Genomic DNA, 23,071 nt, shown 5'->3' with positions numbered 1-23,071 from the left:
ATTCTTCTGTGAATCATAGCGAATCATAGGATGGGTTTGGGAAGCTAAAAAACACATTGTTAAGTGTGCCAGACAATTCTCTTAACATCTTTACGAAAAATAAATTGATTTAAGAACTCTTAAAAGATTGTTCCGGGGCTGGCCAGGGGTGCACGCAAGTTTCTGAGCCCACGGCCATTGAGGGATTAAGCCGTTAAGCCATACCTACGATTGTTTGTTTCTGGCACAGTGCAAGAAACGTACTGTTTGTACCCAAAGATGGATTTCGTTTCCCAATTTCCCAACTATAGGTTAGGTAAGGTTTGATTAAATTATTAGGTACAGTTAAACTAGGTTAGGTTAGGTTTAGGTAAACACTTAGGACTGTCCCTTGTGCCATTACACTGATGAATCAGTCAAGAGTTATCGCAGCCGAACAGGTAGAAACAACAGGGAAATGGATTTAACAAAAAATGTTTATGTATGGGTAGTGCATTACGGTATCGATGGTTCATGGGCTGCGCAATTACTGGTGTCATTTTCAGGAAGGCATTAAGAATTAGCGAATTTCAACAGTTAGTGAGGGGGTTTGGAACACAACTCTTGCTGATTGAGGGGGGGGGGGGATTACTGTACTGTATGATACTGTACAGTGCTGTAATCAATATAATACTATACCTGAATCTGAAAAATAGAAATTAGGGAACATATACAAGTGTACTGACACAGTAAGCTTACAAGTCACAGATAACACATCCTGGACTGCCGAGATGATTCAGAATATCTGCCGAACAGTCAAAGACTTTCACAAATGGGACTATATCTCAAAACTGTCGATATATTGGATCTACCGAATAATCAGCTGCCGAATAATTGGACATTTTGTATTATTATATTAATAATCTTTACAACTTGAACTTTGGAGATATGGGCGCAGGTGAACATACTTAGGCTGGAAACAGCTTCAGGTACATGGTCATGGTCCAAGCTAGGCTTTGCACATTGGTACAGATATTACACATACCAGATTTATTTTTTTTCCCAATAGTTTCTAGCAAGTCTTGGGAAGTACAGTACCATACTGCAATTAGCTGGATTGGGCACATGGTTTAGCATTTCACTCCATAGAAAGGAATCATCTGTATTATGGCCAAACCCATTGTTTGAATTCTTTACACAGTTGAGCCTGGGGATGCCATCTTCGTTGTTTCTTGCCACCTCCTGATGCTTTTTTTCATTTTCTTACACATTTTTGAAAATGTATGATGCAAATACAGCTTTATGATAAATCCTGTAAGTGACCTTTTGTAAGTTGAATAAAATTGTCTGACAGCAGCAGAAATAAATAATAAAGGATATCCCCCTGTTTCATGGGGTTAAGAGGAAACAGTACATCATGTGAAATTATTTAATTTTGTTTTGGTTTTTGTGGCCTATGGGAGAGATTCACAGACAGGTTTATGAAAGATACACTGTCATATGTAGGATTTGTTTGTGCTGGAAAGACAAAGACATGAGAATGAGAGTCTTCTCATGTTAATTGCTCATGCTGATATGAGTTACAACAGAAATAATCATGAGTCTGTTTGTGAATCTGATCCTGGTTAAGCATTCCGGTGCTGCATCTCCTGCATCAGATAGATTGATTGATAATGGATAGATAGATAAATAGAAACACACGGATTAAATGAATTGATTTATGGGTCAGGTGAACATGCCACTGCTGCGCCTACTGCACCAGATCAGTTCTATGTACCAGAATGCCCGTCAAACACAGTTGGGCTTGAAAGAACAGCGTCCTACACGTAATAAGGATGTCAACCTTCCCTCACACCACAAGGAAGGATCATACTCAGGTCAGTCAAGTTTGCATAGTAGTGGTAGTAATAGTAGTAGTAGTAATAGTAGTAGTAATAGTATAGTCAGGTCCCATTGTTCCCTGGGGTTATGTTCCAGAACACCCTGCAAATGTTGAATTCTGCTAATAGCCTAAACCTATTGCAGAAGTAACTGATTTCAATGTTTTAGCTATTCCTATTACCTGCAAACCTACTATAACATCTGTAAATGCATTTTATGTCACATTAATACTTCCTAAAAGGACAGTATGGAATGATGAACAAGCCTTTCTGTGTACGGTGTACTGTACTACTTACCATGGGATGATGACTGTGAGAGTTTGCCGCGTGCTGAACAGCAGTTACCTGTACAGGGTAACTTCGCAGGTTAACTGTATAGGACGATATTTCTCATGGAGAACATGCAAAAAAGAAAAATCACTTATGAACCACCAGGAACAGCTAATTCTGTAGGAAAAACAGGAAATATCTTGATATAATTTCCCAGAGAAATCTGTGACTATGTGAGCCGCGAATAGCGGGGGTTGGCCATAGTAGTACTAGTAGTACCTGCAGCAGCAGTAATACCAGAATGCCTGAGTTGTAGCTGGATGTGAGGGAAAAGCAGCCCACACACAACAAAGATGCCAATCTCTTTCCTAATGACCCAAGGAAGGATTGTACTCAGATCAGTCAAGTTTGCATTTTACAGATGTTTCAGGAAATGTGTGCAAAACTTCATGTGGTTATTCTTAGGCTAATATTGAGTAATAAATGCTTTATCATTATTTGCCTGTCTCAACCAGTATGGTACTACAATTACTAATGAGTTTATTGATGAATAATGAAGCAGCCCATATTCTCCTTTAGGTCATCACTACTTGTACCTCAGTAATGGCTGAGAACTGGACCCATGTGGATGTATGAGGTGTGTCCAAAAAGATACCAAACTTTTTAAATAGTGCATTATCTAGCCGGCATAGTGCGGTTACAGCAGTGTGTGAGCAGGTGCACTGTCATGGTGCAGCATTTGTTTTGTTTTTTCTCCACACATCGGACCTCATCCGTTGCGCTGCCTCCCTCAAACATTTCAGGGCATCCAAGTAAAACTCATTATTGACTATCTGACCACATGGAACAAACTCATGATGAATGATGCCCATCCAGTAAAAAAGAAGGACTGTCAACATGGCCTTCACATTTGAGCGACTCTGACGTGCTTTTTTGGGCCGCGGTGATGATGTTTCAGCCCACTGCAGCAACTGCCTTTTTACCATACACCCACATTTTATCACCTATTATGACATTCTCCATAAAGTTTTCATTAGCATTTGAACAATCAAACAGCTCCTGACTGACTGTGACATGGTTTTCTTTTGCACATTTGTCAGCAGACATGACACAAGTTTTGTGGCAACAGGAAGCATCTTCAGTCTTTTGGTTAAAATTGTGTGGCACTTACATCTACAGAGCCTACTTCTTCAGAAACTTCACACACAGTCTGGCAATTATTTTCATCAATCACTGCATGCACTTTCTGATCATGACCATAGTCTCTTGGCATGGAAGGCTGTCTAGATTTGGGATTATCTTTGGTGGATGTTCTTCATGATTAGAACTGCTGGAACCACATGTGACACTGTATGGGTTAAACAGTCCTCCCCCTAAGCCTTTGGCAACATCTGAAAAATCTCCGTAAAAGTTTTTCCCAATCTGAAGCAGAATTTAATGCAAACACTGTGCTCTTCAAGATCCTTCATTGTTCAGCATGCAACAAATTGCAAAGTTCACTAAACACACATTCACTCAAGCATATGTACCTCATTGACTAAGTGACGCAGCATGATGCAGCTGCTTTTAGAGTAAAGCTCTAAGTTGCAACTACACAGCACTACCATCGCAGTCACGCCACGCGGCTAGCCGGTGCTCTGTTTAAAAAGTTCAGTTTCTTTGTCAACAGACCTCATATCTCAATGTTACCCCAGGAATAACATTCTGAATTTTTTCAGAAATTTCTTGGGACACTGTATTTAGCAAGGAAACTTTAACAGGCAGTATTTTTTTTTTCTTTAATTTACTGTGGACTTAATTGCAATAGCACTTAACCCCTTACCCACGGGCCGTCACTGCCATGACGCTCTTTACATAAGTACCATACCGCGGGGCGTCACTTCTGTGAGCCAAGGACTTTTAAAATCGCCCAGGCTTCCAAATGCGGTCTTGTATCATCTGTCAGTATTGCTAGTGTGTAACTATAGTCAGCACTGCTAATACCACTAGTACTCACATCCAGTGTTACCAATTTAGCCATTTTTCTGTGTTTGCCTCACCTCCCCACCTCCCCTCCCTTAACCCCTCCCCCGCATAGCTACAGTCTGGCTGCGCAACACAACTCCCGGCCGGTTTTTTCCATTCGCTTTTTCCATTGAAATGTGCCCTATGCCCTATTCTCATACTAAAAAGTATATATAGAAAAGGGAAAAGGCTAATTAATACTCCCATTGGCCATGAAGCAGCAAATTTATCACTTTCCACGTGCACTTGGTCGCTAATTTTCCTTGTTCGTTACCCGTTGAAATGCTCCTTATGACCTATTCTCATACTAAAAGATATATTAAAAAAAAGGGAAAAAGCTAAGTGATACTTCCATTGACCTGGAAGTAGCTAATTTATCGTGTATTGTCTAGATTTCCTGCAATCCCTGCGGGAGGGGCACGGCACGGTCCAGCCATCCCCACAGGTAAAGGGTTAAAAAAGGAGGGAGACATTAAGATGGATTTATTGCACTGAAGTTATTATGTGATGGAGAGGGATGCTTTTATGTGGTTACATGATATAACCAGATGAATCTGCTGCCAGGTTATACAGATGTCCTTCATCTCTTTGCTTAACCCCAAGAAGGGAGGTGGTGGATTGCAGGAGAGGGCAGCTTCAGTCTGCAGTCTGCTGGTTCACATTTAAATGAGCATGGGCCTACACCACCACTACTACCAAGAAATTTGCATATTATGGCTTCAACACAGTGAATCCCTCATGTTGCCTCTTATTACTGTCCTTGTCAGCTAGTAAGCTGACAGTGAATTTATAAAAAGTCTGACTGTTGATATTCCATTGCTACCTAAGAGACTTATTTATTTTTCTCCAAATTTATAGTAGTGGTTGTATGAAAGAAGTGATATTTTTGAACATGTCTCAGATACATAACAGGAACATTGTGTACTCACTCAGATTTGACTAGCACTCAAACATTATGCACATTGTGCACTTTACAACTGTATTCTAGGTGGCATAGCAGGCTTTATAAGACCTCTTCCTTAGTAACTTACTTTGCATGTTACATCATAACATTCCCTTATGTATTATTTATATCGCTTTAATATCAGTGTAGTTGGCGTCAGTATTGTACAGGAAGTTTTTGAGATGTAATATGTAGAATGCTGGTAAATCGTGAAGGAAGAGGTGTTGCTACATCTCCACAGTCACTCAGAATATTACCCTTAATCACCACAGGCATAACAACAAAGCATGTGACGTGCCTAGTAAAAAATTTGTAGTCCATTGGGGTTATGTTCAGTGGACAAAAACAGCCTTGGCAACACAACAATTTTGAGCTCTGTTTAACCTCCTCAGCCCTATGATTTATTCTTTGTTTCATCCTTAACCCATAGAGTGTTAACCACAACTCCAGCTGTGTTTGTAGGAGAGTGTGAGCAACAGCTCAGGCTGTACCCTTGACAGCTGCACTTCAAATTTTCCACCTGCAGCTGAGAAAAACACACATTATCTCACAGTAGCAACCCTCCTCGCATCATACCACCACCCATTGGCGTCCCCAGTTTCATTCTTGATACCTTGGACGATGATGACATGTCATCCTCATCAAAAGATGCCACACATTGATACAGTTTTACTTCCATTGCTACACTCAAATGAAGACTGATAAGTAATTTTTCTTTCATTTGCATATGCACTGCACAAAACTTAAGTAAAAACCGCTCATTTTTGGTTATATTTTCACACACACACACTGGGGAGGGTCTTCAGATGGGTAATTGTGGACTCCATGGGTTAACTTTGTTCCATCACTAACCTGAAGTTGTTTCATTATTTAGTTCCAATGAATTACCATGTTTTTTTTACACCTAAGTTTCTTTGGTTAGTTATAAATGTATTTCAGTGTCAGAAATACTGTACAGTAGATACTCGATTTTATGAACTCCGATTTAGTGGAAGCCCGAGATAACAGAATAATTTTTTCCCAGTATTTTTTGTCCTATTTAAGGGAAATTTCCATTAAAACGAATATAATTCCATTAAGGAAATTCTGTATACAATAATGCATTTGTAGGGGTATTAATGATGGGTTCAGACTGCTGTGTGTAGCATTGAGAGTATGCAGAGTTTGCTAGGTTTGGGTTACCTTCAAGGATTTAGTGGAAAGTACCTGGAAATACTGGAAAATTTTCCCTTATGCTGTGCCTTGGTTACTCAACTTGATTTACTGAAAAATTCAAGATAACAGCATGAGGGTTGGCTAAATTAGTTTGTTAACTTGAGCATCTACTTAATGTGCATTTTCTACTTTTAACCCATAGCAATGAACCAAACTCGTGCTTCACTTCAAAGTTATTACAAAAATTTGTTTCAGGTGAAGGATTTTAAGGGTACTTAATACAGCCTTGACATCAAACCTCTTGTCCAGGAACCAAACCTAACTTAACCCAGCCTAATCTAATTTAATCTAGCTTCATCTATCCTGCTTCAGAACTACATGAGGGGGAGTACAAGGGCAATGAGTACAGCCTCAGCATCAGCGAAGAACAGGCCACAGTTTCATCCTTGGCTGGCATCAAAGGTCCACGTGGCTCAGTGGTGTCATCCCTCTCAGCCCGCATCTCACCCCCTCCACCCCCTCCCCCAGCCTCCACCACCTCCTCAGCCAGAGCCACTCGACCTCAGAGCTTTGCACAGCGCCTTAGGTCATCCACTAAGATGAGCAAAGGTGGGTTAGGGACAGATTATTAAAACTGACAGCAAGAAAGTGTGTAGAGACATGCCCCCATTGTTTAGTGATATCTGAAGCATGTCGTGCTGATGAGCAGAGGTGGGATGATTTTTGTGCCCTGGGATGAATGGGTGGATGGATGGATGAGTGGTAAATGGATGAATGATTGTATGAATGGATATGTATATGGATGAGTGGTACTTGGATGAATGATTGCATGAATTGCTCATTCCCCTGGCCTCCACCAAGTCCTCCTCCAAAGCCTGCCATAGAGCTTTGCACAGTGCTTCAGGGGTGGGGTGTCAACCATGTTTATGATCAGTTCCTTGTTGTAACCCAGATTTGTTGTAGGGAAAGCTAGAGGCATGAAAGATTGTCCATTCTGCTTTTGTTATCCTTCTTACCAAAACATATATGCTGTGTAAACCTATAGTAATTTCCTCTCATATTTAAAGAAAGAAAATACTTGGGAAGATTGTGCACTTTCCTTTCCTTATTCTACCTTGGAAAATAAATCACAGTTATAACAAGGAATTGATCATACAGGTATTGCATTTGTTACTCTGAACTCAGGTTCTCCTCTACAATAACCAAAGGTGGACTGTACCTTGATCACCTTAACCCCAGCAAAATGAAGATATATTTTCTTATTTTATCATTCCTACCACTTGTGGTGTATGGTGCTTATTGTCACAGGGTGTGCTGCTGTGCTGAACCTGCCATAGTATTTTGGTATAAGAATCATTAAAATAGTTTATGTATCAATTATATTTCTATATATAGCCTAGTACAGACAGCAAATTGCAAATTGAACCATATAAATTGTAATGCATAAATTAACTGTATTTACAAACATAGTACAGTCACACATCAGTACAGTATGCAGTGGGGTAATGTTAAGTGAAAAATCATCACGTAACAATTTATTGTATACTACGGTCAAAATTGTATGGATTCAGTGGGGATAGGGAGAGGGCCACGGATCACATAATCTAAAATCTCAAAAAACCTTAACCTTTTAGGCTTGCCTTCGGCACCCTTACTAGTACCACACTTTCCACTTTGGGTAACATCCTTGCCAGATATGATTTGCAAGTAACAAGTTAAAGTATTTCCCACAAAAAGTTCTGACTCCTCTTAATATCACACACTCCCTCTGTTGCACACGTGCACTGTTAATTGGTGATAGCAGTGGTGTTTCAGTGGCCTTCCATGCACAAAATGGAATGAAAGGGAGATGTGTCACAGTGAAGGTAAACGCTGGATGACCATCTTCACACAAACATCTGAGTGTCAGCTTGCACAGGAGGCACCGTGTACATGCAAGCCTGTCGTACACAGTCACCACAGTTATCGTATAAATGAATTTTGCCACCATTATCATGAAACTGGGTATAACTTTTAGTTCTTCTTTTTATTGATATATCGTATACCAACTGACGAATATCGAGACCTGACTGTATGAGTTAAAAAATGACGAGATAAATGTAGATCCACAACTGTGCAGAAAAAGTAAATGAAGCTATACAACCATGCAGAAAACTAAAAGGGATATGATATTCTGCATAACCTTTCCCTTCCACATCTGATTAGCTACTGACTTACTGAGAGGAGTGAGAGGCTGAGAGCAGTATAGGGTTGCAGCTAGCTAGTTATTTTTATAATTCTGAAATTGCCCTCCAGATTCTTAATTTCTGAACCAAAATAATAATAATATATATATAAATATATATATATATATATATATATATATATATATATATATATATATCCACTTCTCTCACTCTTGACTTGTGTCTTTCCAACAACGTCCAAGCTTCACTTCCATACGTTAGAGTTGGTATCACAATACTGTCATGTAGTAACTTTTTCACTTCCATGCTCACTTTCCTGTTTCTTATCACTGCTTTCAAAGAACCAGCAACCTTTCTTCCCTGCTGTACCCTTTCAAGCACTTCACCTTCCAAACCTCCATCCTTACTCATCACCCTACCCAAGTACTTAAACGTACTCACATTTTCCAATTCCTTACCATCCAACCTCGCTGTACATTCACTGACTTCACCTCTCTCAGAGACCATCACTTTACTCTTCCCCACATTCACCTTTAGATTCTGTTTCTTACACACTCTCCCAAACTCATCCACCAAGCCTTGCAGCTCCCCTTTGTCTTCACTCGACAACATAGTATCATCTGCAAACAACAGTACAGGGAGTTTCCAAACACTATCCTCTCTCACCAAGGCCACTCCAACATCCACTACCCTACCTTGTACCTCTTTTATTACCCCATGCATGTACAGATTGAACAACCATGGAGACATGACACATTCCTGTTTCAACCCAACCTTCAAAGAGAAAAATTCACTAAGTTCACCATCCACACGCACTGCAGCCTTAGCACCATCATACATACTCTTCACAGCATACAACAACTTCCCATGTACTCCATATATTCTTAATACTTTCCACAATCCTTGTCTATCCACCCTGTGATATGCTTTCTCCAAATCCATGAAAGCCGCATACAACTTCTTTCCCTTCTCTAGAAACTTTTCCACTAAAGATCTAAGAATGAATATCTGATCTACTTAACCTCTTCCCTTCCTAAAGCCTCCCTATTCTTCTCCAACTAATTCCTCTGTTCTTTCTCTAACTGTCAGTAAGTATCCTACCATATTTAAGAGGAGCCTGTGGAGTCACATGGAGAGACAGGCTGACGAATGAGGATATAAAGGAGCGTTGTGGTGTGGATGTGGATGTGATAGGAAGCGTTATGAGGAACACACTGAGGTGGTTTGGCCATGTGGAGAGGATGGAGGGTGAAAGACTGACGAAGAGAGTGTATGTGATTGAGGTGGAGAGGGGAAGAGAGAGGGGGAGGCCAAGGATGAGATGGAGGGATGGGCGGTGGAGAGGTATATGAGAGAGGGGGGTGTGAGTTGGGAGCAGGTCAGTGAAATGGCGGGGGACAGGGCGACGTGGAAGCGATTTGTTTGTGGCCACCCCTAACGGAATTGAGGCGTTTGGCAATAGATAGATAGATAGATATAGTGGTAGGTGGTGGTGACCTTCATCCACTCATTGATGTAGTGCTGCCTACTTCCTTAACCTTTATCATTCTTTTTCTGTGCCTGCCCTCCTCTCTTCTTATTTCTCCCATCTTTCCTGTCACTTCTTATTGCTTTTCTTTCCTTTACAGGTGGCTTTACTGTGAGTGACAAGCCAAATGGTTTCCTGTAAGCCAAGAAACCATTTACAATGCTGGGTGGTAACCATATAACCAAACCATACATGCTCCCTACGTGTAAACAAGTGGGTTGGTGGAGGGTTAGTGCCCCTCCACGTAAAACAAATAACTCAAAGTCAAATGGCCACCCTTTACGGGATTGTGGTGTCTGGCAATATATAGACTGTGTATATATAGTCAAACCATTTAAATCATGGAAATTTGGGTCTTGACCACTGCCGTGATTTATGAATTCCGTGATTTATGAATAATAACTCTTATGTGAAAAATTAATTGGGTCTGGACTTTGGCCAACTCGCCCCCACAGCACCCTACCTACACCTATCTAGGCACCATCAAACACAATCATACAAATTTAGGAATATTCATTGCATGTATTAAGGGATCTCACCTTAATCCTTTGACGAAATTACTTAAGTGAATAGAGTAGGGTGGTGTTGGGAAGAACTTAGAACCTCTCAGGACTTGTTCTTCCCAAACTCTTTCACCAGCTTTGAAAACTTCTCTCCCTTCGCAACACGACAAATGAGCTCCAAACATTGACTGTACAACAACTGTGGCAGCTTCTTGACGCCATACTGCTTAGAGCGCTTCCTTGGGGGGTCGGGAGGGGCCATGGCAGGTGGGAGGCTGGGGGAAGTTGCACAAAAAAGGCAGTTAACTCTTGTACTCCACGGCGACGGTCTGTAGTGTGCGGACTGGCGGGACAAGAACAACATGGCAGCATTAGTATGCATATGCCACCAGGGACGCACGGTGATTGGTTGTTGTGTCACGATTTTCAGTTTGAATGCCACTGTTTACAATTCTCCACGGAAAAGGCCCACTTGGGTGCCTAGATCCGCGATTTTCGTGACTTAATAGTGATTTAAGGTTGCCGGCAGTCTGACGGCCACCTAGCCGTGATTTACGAATCTGTGATTTTTGAACACGCGATTTACGAGGATTGACAGTACACATATACTGTATATCGGATTGAGCCGGTGAAGGTTTATATCCAAGGGATGGTTGGGGTTTATTGCTCACGTAATACCACTCAGGGATGAGTGAGGTTGGTCACTGTCATCTTAAATGTCAGGACCAACTGCCTAGTCCCGGGCTCCTACGCTCCTCGTGGGGCCATGTAGGATTGGATGATGATAATATATATATATATAGTGTATATATATATATATATATATGTATGTACAGTATATATATATATATATACTGTATATATATATATATATATATATATATATATATATATACAATAAACTTGTTACACAGAGTTCTAACTTACTTTTAGGCAGTAGAACCACAGTATTATAATAAATTTAATAATGTTAAAAAGAAAGAGTTTTGTGCGTCATAGTATGTATACCGTACCTAGTACAAGTGTCTCCATGAAATCAGACTCGGCTGTGACCCGAGGCTAAACCGTTCATCTTAGGGCTTTCCCCTCCCCAACCTCCGTCTCCTTATCCCGCCATTCAACCAGGGCCATAACATGATTCTGCTAAGTACAACATGTGTAGTCCTTTTGCAGATCATCTACCACAACATTTCATAGTAAGAAACAAATTAATGTCCCACCAACATTAATAGTATTAAGTGAGTTTAATTGTATTGAGTGAGGAGGAGAAGGAAGGACAGGAGGAAGTAGTCCATACCAGGAGGGTATATAAGTTGCAGGAGGATGGAAAAAAGGCAGAATATCAGAGAGAAATGGAGGAGCGATTGGGTAAATACGATTTGGAGCGAATGGGGAATGTGGAAGGTGTGTGAAAGATATTCACAGAAGAAATCTGTGCAGCATATGAGGTGGTGTGTGGGGTGAAGAGAAGACGAAAAGGAGCGCAAGGAACAGCATGGTGGAATGAAGAGGTGAGACAGGCTGTAGCACAGAAGAAGAAAGCATATAGTGAGTGGATGAGAATCAGGAGCGTGGAGGAAGTTGAGAGAGGGAAGAGAGACTTATATGTAGAGAGGAAGAGCAAGGTGAAAAGATTAGTAAGAGAGTGTAAGAAGAGAGAGGATGCGGAATTTGGGTGGATTTTGAGTGTAAAGTGGAGGGAATGTAAGAAAATGTTCTGGAAAAAGGTAAAAAGTGTTGGACAGGGTGATAAAGAAGCAAGTCGGGGAGTGAAAGATAAAAATGGTATATTGCTAGTGGAGAAGGGGGTAAAAGTGAGGAGATGGAGAAAACATTTTAAGGAATTGCTGAACATAGAAAATGAAAGTAATGCAAGTAAAAGTGGCTGGGGAATGGCTGGGAGGAGGAGGGAGGTGAGAAGAGAGGCAGGAATCATTAGGATAGAAGTAGTCGAAAGAATGAAGGAAGTCAAAATGGGGAAAGCCCCAGGAATTGATGGAGTGTGTGGTGAAATCCTGAAACATGGGGGAGAAATAGTAATAGAATGGATGTGGAAATAGTAATAGAATGGATGTGGAAGATGTACATATTGGCCGGGGAGGAGAGATAGTAATTGCATGGATGTGGAAGATATGCAGAATGGCCAGGGATGAAGTGAGTCCTGGAGGATTGGAAGTCAGATATAATTATTCCCCTGTACAAAGGAAAAAGGGAAAAAGAAGTGTGTGGTAATCATAGGATAACTATATGGTATGATGCCCATTGAGCGAGTTAGGGAATTAACAGAGGAATTAGATGGAGAAGAACAAGGAGGTTTTAGGAAGGGAAGAGGTTGTGTAGATCAGATATTCATTCTTAGGTCTTTATTGGAAAAGTTTCTAGAGAAAGGAAAGAAGTTGTATGCAGCCTTCATGAATTTGGAGAAAGCATATGAAGGTGGGTAGACAAAGAATGTGGAAAATACAGTATTAAGGATATATGGAGTAAGTGGGAAGTTGTTGAATGCCATGAAGGGTATGTATGAGAGAGCAAAGTTTGCAGTGCATGTGGATAGTGAACTGAGTAAATTTTTCTACCTGAATGTTGGATTGACATAGGGATGTGTCATGTCTCCATGGTTGTTCAGTCTGTATATGGATGGGATTACAAAAGAGATACAATGTAGGGCAGTGGATGTTGGAGTGACCCTAATGAGAGAGGGCAGGGTTTGGAAACTGTAATGTTGTTTACAGATGATACTGTATTGTTAAGTGAAGACAAAGGGGGAACTGCATAGCTTATTGAATGAGTTTGGAAGTGTGTGTAAGAAACAGAATCTAAAGGTGAATGTAGGAGAGAGTAAAGGTACCAGTATATTCTTTTAGAGAAATGAATGTACAGTGAGGCTGGATGAGAAGGAATTGGAAAATGTGTTTAAGTACTTGGATAGTGTGATGAGTAAGGATGGAAGTTTAGAGGGCAAAGTGCTTGAAAGGGTACAGCAAGGAAGAAAGATTGCTGGTTCTTGGAAAGCAGTGATGAGAAACAGGGAAGTGAGCATGGAAATGAAAAAGTTACTGCATGACAGTATTGTGATACCAACTCTAACATATGGAAGTGAAGCCTGGACCTTGTTGGAGGGACAGTAGTCAAGAGTGAGAGCAGTGGAAATGATTTATTTGAGAGGAGCATGTTGAGTCACAATGAGAGAGAGACTGACAAATGAGGAAGTGAAGGAGCATTGTGGTGTGGACGTGGATGTGACAGAAAGTGCTAGGAGAAACACATTGAAGTGGTTTGGCCATGTGGAGAGGATGGAGAGTGAGGGACTGATGAGGAGAGTGTATATAAGTGAGGTGGAAGGGGGGGAGAGGGAGGGGGAGGCCAAGGATGAGATGGAGGGATGGAGTGGAGAGGTATACGAGAGAAGGAGATGTGAGCTGGGAGTTGGGCAGTGAAATGGCATGGTACACGGCGACATGGAGGTGATTTGTTTGTGGCCACCCCTTACGGGATTAAGACGTCTGGCAATAGTTAGATAGATAGGGGAATCAGAGGGACACTTAACCCAACCCAAAACCTCGGTTATATGGTTACCACCCGGCATAGTAAATGGTTTCTTGTTTACAGGAAACCATTTGGCTTGCCACTTAGTGATGAATTCATAAGGCATCCCTACATTGAGTAAGTGGATGATGGGTGTCCCCATGATACCACTTCCTCAATTTTTGATCCATACCTTTGTTGTAGAACTCTGTCTTCTCTTCCTCCATTCTGTGGTCATATTTTTCCTTTGCATCCTTGACTAGCTCCTTTATTTTAGCTCTTTCTTACACCTCCTTGTCGGTTAGTTTCCATGTCCTTTTAATGATCTCATTTACTGTCACCTTACCCATCCCTCTGCATATCTTCCCCGCCTAAACCCCTCTTCTGTCTCTGCTTGAGCTTTATTTTCACTCTCCATAGCTATTGATACTCTCTAATTAGTCCTTCTCACTTGTTCTTATTCCCTTTCTGATCTTATTGACAGGTTTTTCTTTCAATCCTGAAATTATCATACATTTTTCTTAGCTGCATCATCCCTGACAAGAGATTCTCTACTTTTTAGTACCTTGACCACTTCCTTTTCCATCTTTTCTTGGTTTTCCTTTCTCTGCTGTTGTAAAATCTACTTTAGATTTACTTTTCCTTCCTCCTGAATTTTCTCCCACCCATTTTGATTGTCCTTAATTTCCCTGATACATTCATCATGTATCCTTGTGTTTTATTCATATTCGTCACGTTTACTTTAAATCCTGTCCCTTTCATCTTCCAGCCTCTTACTTCCCCTCTAGAGCTGCTTCATTTCATTTGTGGCTGATTCATCGCTCTGTTACTTCTCCTGGTCAGTGCTGTGTGAGCAGATACTCTCTAACTCATTTTACAACATCTTAATTTCCTTTTCTTGTTCTGAGGTCTAGTACTGTAACTCTTTTAATACTGCCCATACTTGTTGTAATTACCGTGCATTCCGTTCAACCACTTTCTCCACACCTGCTACTCTTGTTTGGTTCAGCTTATTGCCCCCGTTGCTCCGGTCTTCATTTGAGAAACCCTCAAATTCACATTCATTGAATGTAAACAATGGACTATTTCCATCAGCTATGATGCTGTATGTTCGAAAATTTAAACCACCGCTGTGTTGTACTCTTATTTGACTGAATCCTCTTTTTTTTTTTTTCTTTTTCACTAAATTCAGTGAGGCTAGGGAACCGACAGGAGATCGAGCTGGGTGGATGAATTTTGTGAGGAGATGTGCATGATCAGGGATTTTTGGCACCCCTTTTTAACGTGGCAGCGTCTGCATTGACTCTGTCGGATACGATATGTGAAGCTACAGAATGTGGTGAATGTTTCTGGCGTATCCGATAGAGCCAGGATTCCGGGGGCTTGAATGATGAGTGAATGGAAGCGTGGCCCATTGGATTGGGCAATTTTGGGCTGTCTGGACATTCCTACTCCTCACCCTGCCCTTGGGTGGGAAAGGAGGTCCGGATGATGATGATGATGATGATGATGCACTAAATTCAGATGGGACCACCACTCACACACTTAGTTCACATAATCAGAGTAGGCAGGCCTCCTTTTCGCTGCTGGTTTATCATTATTTCCCCATGATCAGCATGGGGCTCATTTGCTGTCAATGTCCTGTGTGTGTGTACTTACCTACCTAATTGTACTTACCTAATTGTATCTTTACAGGAATGAGTCAAGTTCGTACTGTCCCGTGTCTTAAACCATATTTATCGTTCATATCCTTAAATTTGTGAATTGTTTTGGCACACACTCTTTCATTCGGTAGTGCATTCCATTGATCAATTACTCTGTTTGGGAAACTGAATTTCCTTACGTCTTTATCACCTCTCTTCTTATGCAGTTTTTTGCAGTGTCCTCTTGCTGATGCTTCTCCATATGTTAAGTAATCATTTATGTCTATTTTCTCCTTTCCTGATATGCACTTATATAGCATTATCATGTCACCTCTTTTCCTTCTCTCCTGTAGTGTTGGTAGATTCAGTTTATTTAGTCTTTCTTCGTAGCTTAGGTCCCTTAAGCTTGGTATCCATCTTGTAGCGGCCCTTTGAACTTTTTCAATCTTGTCTATATGCTTTTTGAGATGAGGACTCCAGACTACTGATGCATATTCCAGGGTTGGTCTAATGAATGATGTTATTATCCTTCTTAGCATGTCTCCATTTATGTATGTGAATGCTATTCTCATATTTGCAAGCAGTGTATACATGTTCCGTACCTTCTCGCTGATGTGGTCAGCCGGAGATAGTCTGTTATTGATAATCACACCTAGGTCTTTCTCTCTTTCTGATGTGTATAGGGTTTTATTTCCTAACTTATAATCCCAATCAGGTCTTTTTCCACTTTTACCAAACTTGATTACATGACACTTGTCCACATTGAATTCCATTTGCCATGTACTACTCCATTCATGAAGTTTATTTAATTCTTCTTGTAGCTCTGTACAAGAGTCTGTGTTAGTAATTCTCCTTTGTATTTTTGCATCATCTGCAAACATATTCAGATAGCTCTCATTTCCAGTGTTACTGTTTATATCATTTATATACACTAAAAACATGATTGGTGCCAGCACTGAACCCTGTGGTACTCCACTTGTCACTTCTTTCCATGATGAGTAGTTTCCTCTTAGTCCTGTCCTCATTCCTCTTTTTATGAGAAAGTCTTGCATCCAACAAAACAGTTTGCCTCGAATTCCTCCTTGATGGTACAGTTTCCATAAAAGTCTTTGGTGTGGTACTGTGTCAAAAGCTTTCTTGAAATCTAAATAGATACTGTCCACCCATCTTTCCCTTTCCTGTATTGTGTTTGTTACTCTGTCATAGTAGCTCAGCAGATTAGTAACACATGATTTTCCTTTTCTGAAACCAAACTGTCTTTCTGTTATCATACTGTGTTCTTCTAGATGATTTACCCAAGCTTTTCTTATAAGTTTTTCTAATACCTTGCTTACAACACTGGTCAGTGATACTGGTCGGTAGTTGAGTGGATTTTGTCTATTTTCTTTCTTGAATAAGGGGACAATATTTGCTTTTTTTCCAAATATCAGGTAGTTTACCTTGACTCAAGGATTTCTTGAAAATTAAAAATAATGGTTTACTTAACTCCTTTGCACATTCTCGTAATACCCAACATGAAATTTCATCAGGACCACTTGCTTTTCCTCTGTCTAATCTACTTAACTCCTCCTGTATTACTTTTTCTGCTATTTGTATATCTGGTAGTATGTGTGGACATGCGTGTTCCACATAGTCCCTCTCAAAATTTTTTTTCTTCTGTAAAAACTAATTGGAAATTCTTATTTAGTGCTTCACAAATATCTTTCTCTTGTGTATAAGTGATTCCCTCATCCGTAATGGATTGTATTATATCTTTTACTTTGGTTTTGCTTCTGATATAGCTGTAAAACAGCTTTGGTTGATCACTACTTTTATTTATTATATCCTCCTCAAACTGTTTTTGGGCTTCCCTCCTTATTCTTGTATAGTCGTTTCTTAGCCTGTTTGTAATTATTATACGCCCTTTCACTATTGTGTCTTCTGTATCTATTCCACAACAAATCTCTTCTTTCTTTTGATTTTTTACATTCTGTATTGAACCATTTCTGTATTTTCTTATCTGCTTCTTTGTGCTGTGGGATGTACTTCTGGACTCCTATTTCATAAAATTCACAAAATTTTTTATATACAGCATTTAAATCTTGTCCTCTAAGCTCATTTTCCCAATCAACTTCTAAGAAATACTTCTTTAGGTCTTCATAATTTCCCTTTTTATAGTTTAGGCTCTTTTTGTAACTGTCATTGCTGTTTACTATGTCATATGCTATCCTGAAGTTATAATTTAGTACTGCATGATCGCTTTTGCCGAGTGGAGGGTGATATATTAAACTGTCAATATCATTTTCTTGCCTAGTAAATATTAGATCTAGCACTGAAGGTACATCAAGTCCTCTTTTTCTGGTGGTTTCCCTCACATGTTGCATTAAGAAAAACTCTTGTACGAGATCCGGGAGCTTTTGGTCCCAACAACTTTCTTGGCTATTTATATCTAGAGTATTCCAATTTATATTTGTATTGAAGTCCCCAGTTAGTATAATTCTTTCCGATTTCTTTTCCATTTTATGTAGCAATGATCTTATACTCTGAATTGTACTCTCTGCCAGGTCCTCATATTCGTCTCTTTCCCATGTGTTTGATCTGGCTAGCATGTACAAATTGGCTACAATTACTTTACCTTCAGATGTGTCGATCTCTACTGCAATCAGTTCTACTTGTGATGGTATATGTAGTTTAATTTCCTTGACTTTTAGATTTTTCTTAGTTAATATTATAATTCCTCCTCCTTTTTTTAAATTTCTGTCTCTTCTCCATATATTGTATTCTTCTAAGTTTAGTATGTCAATGGATATGCTTGGTGTTAATTTTGTTTCAGTTAGGCATATTATTTGTGGTTCATTTTCTCTGACATAATCATTCATCTCTAGTAATTTAGATACCATTCCATCCACATTTGAGTACATCAACTTTATCATCTTGTTTATATACTTGTCATGACATGGTTCTACTACCTTCCTCCTTTTTCTTCCATCCTGTTTGTGTACCACTTTCATACCTGCAATCCTATTACTTTGCAATAAAATTTCTTCTTCTCCTCTTCTGATCTTCCCTCATTTTTTGTTTTTGCTTCCTCCCTTTTCTCTTTCAGTAATTCCAGTTCCTCTTGTGTTAGGCATCTTTTTATCCATACATTTTTGAACTCCTCTTTTTCCATAAGATTCTTTGCATTTTTTAGTATCTCTTCCACAGTGTTTACACTCTGGAAAGTCACCTTTAGAGGTCTTGTCTTGCTTTTCTCGTATTTCCCTAACCTTTTGTGTTCCTCTATGTCTTTACTACAGATTTCCTCTGATACTTCTTTCAGTAAGCTCATTACATTTGCCATCTCCTTTTTGTCTCTTGTGATCTTGTTTTTTACTTCTTCCTCTTCTATACCAGTGATTACTCTTGATTTATTTATCTCTAGTGAATCTCTGACTAACTTTGGATTGTTTTGGATTATTCTTTTCACTTCCTTTTTAATGCTTTTTTCCTCCACCCTTGTTTCTAAGTCTTTCTTTACTTTCACCATTTCAGCATTCGTGGTTTCTACATCATTTTTGTAGCTTTGCACAGCTTCATTCACCTGTGTTATCTTCTCCTCAATATCACTGCTCTGGTCCATAAGACTGCTTGCTTGCCTAATTGTCTCTGTCATTTTTGAACTCTTCCATAACACTCTCGTGATTGACTACTGTACTTGCCATTTCACTCACTTTCTTCCTAAGCGTACTCTATTCCACTGTTAGTTCACTGATGGTTGTGTCTTTCTTATTGGCCTCCCTTCCCAGTTTTTCTATCTCTTCCTTTTGCAAGTGCATTTGCTTCTTTATTTCATCAATTTCATTTTTGAAGGACATTTCTAGTTTGTGTACACGTTCAACCAGTCTATTGTGAGTCTCCACTTCAACCAGTTCTTGGTAGAAATCATCATTTTGCTTTTTACTTTTATCCCTTTTCTTTTCCAAATTTGTTTTACTGAAGTATGTATCCATTTTGTAATACTAAATGAACAGAGTATGTACTTACAGAGTATGTACACTTTCCCCGTGTTGCTGTAGTCTAAACAAACCCAGCTGACTCAGCGCATTTTTTTCCTCATGGTTCTTTGTTCTGTTTGAACCAGTCTTGTTTAAACTTTTTTTTTTTTCCTTTTAATAATGAAAAATCATTTAGTCTAACCTGGTACAGAGCGTGTGCATGTGCGTGCGAACACATTTTTTGGGTAATGAATTAATCACAGAAAGGAGAGAAGAGAAAGATTTGGGAGTGCTGGTCCAAGATGGTTTGTCACCAGAAAAGCACATTAATAAGATAGTTGGAGAGACTTATAAACTTTTGACTAACATAAGAGTAGCATTTCATTATATGGATGAGGAAATGATGAAAAAATTGATAGTGGCCATGATCCGCCCCGGGTTAGAATATGCAGCGGTAGTGTGGTCCCCACACAAAAAGAAAGATATAAACAAGATTGAGAGAATACAAAGAACAGCAACCAAGATGGTCCCCAGTCTAACAGACCTGTCATACAGAGAGAGGCTGGAAAAACTGGATTTGCCTTCGTTAGAGGAAAGGAGAAAGAGGGGAGACATGATTGCGGTGTTCAGGACCATGGTGGGAGTAGATAAAATTGACAAAGAAAATCTGTTTGTATGGGATAAGAGAGCAACAAGAGGACATGGAATGAAATTGAAAAAGTCAAGCTGCTTGAAGGATATCAAGAAATATAGCTTTCCTTACAGAAGTATAGACTTATGGAATAGCCTGGACAAAGAGATCGTCCAGTCTAAAAACTTAAACGAGTTTAAAGTTAAATTCGACTTATTGAGAAACAGCGACGGAAACCCACGAGCATAGTACATTCCGTGTATATCACAATTAGGTATATTAGGTAAATACTTAAATATTTGGAATGACTTAGACAAAGAGGTGGTGCATGAGAAAAACATTCATGTGTGTAAAGGTAGACTTGATAAATGTGGATATGGAGACAGGACAACACGAGCATTGCTCAATTCCTGTATACTACAAATAGGTAAATACATGTGCACTGTTGTCTTTATTTTTTTTATCATCAGGGTACACCAACTTAGGCACTGAGCGAGGAACAGGCAGCCCTTTATTCAGCATTAGCGTGAGTGGTTCTGGTCTTGAGGGTGCCACCATCTGCTCCTCGGACAAGTCACCACTTCTGGGACCCCCTGAGACCACCACACCACCACCCCAGGTCACAGCCACAGCAACACCCAAGTGCTGGCGCAACATTTACTATCTCCTGGATCTCTACACCACCACACCAGAGACCAAGACTGTACAGCAGAGGTAATGGCTCTTCTTCACCCATTTTTGTGTTTCTTTATTCTTTATTCTTATTTAATCCTATTCACCCACATCACCATGAGTTAAAATAGCCACCAATCTCTGCAGCATTCATAACATGGACAGGTATATTGATCAAATCTTATTTTTTTACATATGGATAGGAAAGGGGTATTGCAGTTCATTTAGCCGAACTTGGCAGAGATTTTCTTCCTTTTGCAGCTTATTTTGTGTAGCTCAGTGACAGAGTAAGGCAGATGCTGTTTCAGCATTTATTACCTCCTTGACTTGTACACCACCACACAAGAAACCAAGGCCTGTACAGTGCAGTTCCCCAGATTCAGAATGGTTGGAATCAAGAGTTTCAGATGTTGTTCACATACTGAGGAAACTCAATGTACAAGTAGTATTCAAATATGAGAACACCATCAAAAAAACCTTCATCAAGAACAGCCCTTTCAGTAATTCAGGTGTTGTTTACAAAATCCCATGTAAAAGCTCTAACAAATTTTACATAGGACAATCTGGAAAAGATTTGGAAACTAGAATCTCACAACATAAATACAGCGTAAGGACAGCCTAACAGAGTAGTGGTTTATTTCAGCACAAAGCATCCAGTGATCACCATATTGACTAGACAGGCTCCAAGATTCTAGCAAGATCAAAAAGCTTAGATGAAAGAAATGTAATAGAATCTTGTCTAATTTCTGGCACATATGAAAAAAATGTAAACATGAGCTATGATCATTTTAAGTGTGATAAATTGTTAACTGAATTAATTTTAAAGCAGTATCCCCCAGACTAACACGTGATTGTTCCCTGTCATCTCCTGGTGGTGTAGTCACACCTGTGTGGGACACACCAAGCATTAATCCTCTAGGTCTTAAGTTAAGCAGCAGTATTTATCCCCTCCCCCCTCCCCCCTCTCCCCTTCCCCCTTCCCCCTTCCCCTCCTCCCCTCCCCCTTCCCCGTCCCTCCCACTCCCCTTTCCTCCCCTCCCCCTTCCCCCTCCCTTCCACTCCCCTTTCCTCCCCTCCTAATCCCTTTTCCTTTGTCACATGCATTTTTAGATTCAGGTCATCCTTTGTTGTGTTCCACTCCCTGCTGCAGATGACCATAAGTTAAGCTGCAGGTAAAAACTCAGGTCATCCATTGTTCTGTGTGCCACTACCTGCTTCGGGTGTGCATAAAAGACCTCTACCCTTTACGTTTCTGTCTCACTCTTTCTGAAGATGTAATATACGAAAGTACTCACTGTCGCTCTTTTCATTTCTCCTGTGGTTAGTTTGCATACATATCTTCACGGTGAAGTGAAGTCTCTGCATATATATATATAAATACAGTATATATATATTTTAGAACCTTGTAGCTGTATCATTATCTTCTGTTATATCATCTAAATGGCATTCCCTTTATCATTCACTGTATCCATGATCAAATTTAATATCTCACAATCCTGGTTTTGATGGTTCAGGGGTGAAAAGTCAGCAGTTAACAATTTTGTTGTTTTTTTGTCCATAGGGACAGAATTGCAGAACAAAAACTCATGAAATCAATCTTGTGGTTCTAGTTAGCCCAGCTTTGGGTAACTGTAAACTACTATGGCACTTTTTCAAGGTAACAGTGAGCCTGGAAACAAAACCAAGAAGTCTTTGGTGGTAAATATATTCTTTAATGAGTTATTTGAGAGGAACATGTGGAGTTACATGGAGAGACAGATTGACAAATGAGGAAATGAAGGAACATTGTGGTGTGGATGTGGATGTGATAGATAGCATTAGGAGAAATACACTGAAGTGGTTTGGCCATGTGGAGAGGATGGAGAGTGAGAGACTAACGAGGAGAGTATATGTGAGTGAGGTGGAGGGGGCGAGAGGGAGGGGAAGGCTGAGGATGAGATGAAGGGATGGAGTAGAGAGGTATATGAGAGAGGGGTGTGTGAGCTGGGGGGAGGGCAATGGAATGGCAGGGGACAGGGTGACATGGAAGTGATTTGTTTGTGGCCACCCCTTATGGGATTAAAGTGTCTGGCAATAGATAGATAGATAGAAAGTTTTTTTTTTTCCATTTATCTAACACCTTTCAAAATCTTTTGGAAAAGTGGTATTCTTGGAAATTTGGAATTCTGATTTGGAGGATTGCACTTTAGCCCCTTTTTGTTTTTGACTTATACCTTG

The 23,071-nt window shown here is 40.0% G+C and overlaps 1 protein-coding gene across 1 annotated transcript in view; it reads left to right on the top strand.

The window, feature by feature from the left end:
* tweek (transmembrane protein KIAA1109 homolog tweek) overlaps window positions 1–23,071 on the top strand; it is an 839,779-nt gene that overhangs the window by 293,314 nt on the left and 523,394 nt on the right. Inside the window, 3 exon segments of the mRNA XM_080283669.1 lie at window positions 1,688–1,835; window positions 6,583–6,819; window positions 20,653–20,896. Of these exon segments, the coding sequence (XP_080139795.1) occupies window positions 1,688–1,835; window positions 6,583–6,819; window positions 20,653–20,896 (629 nt within the window).

Source organism: Coenobita brevimanus, chromosome 98, assembly GCF_032717465.1.
Source record: "Coenobita brevimanus isolate Jiangsu-jjx chromosome 98, ASM3271746v2, whole genome shotgun sequence".
Classification (NCBI taxonomy): Eukaryota; Metazoa; Arthropoda; class Malacostraca; order Decapoda; family Coenobitidae; genus Coenobita; species Coenobita brevimanus.
The sequence above is the reverse complement of the archived record's forward strand: the minus strand, read 5'-3'. Positions and strand labels throughout refer to the sequence as shown.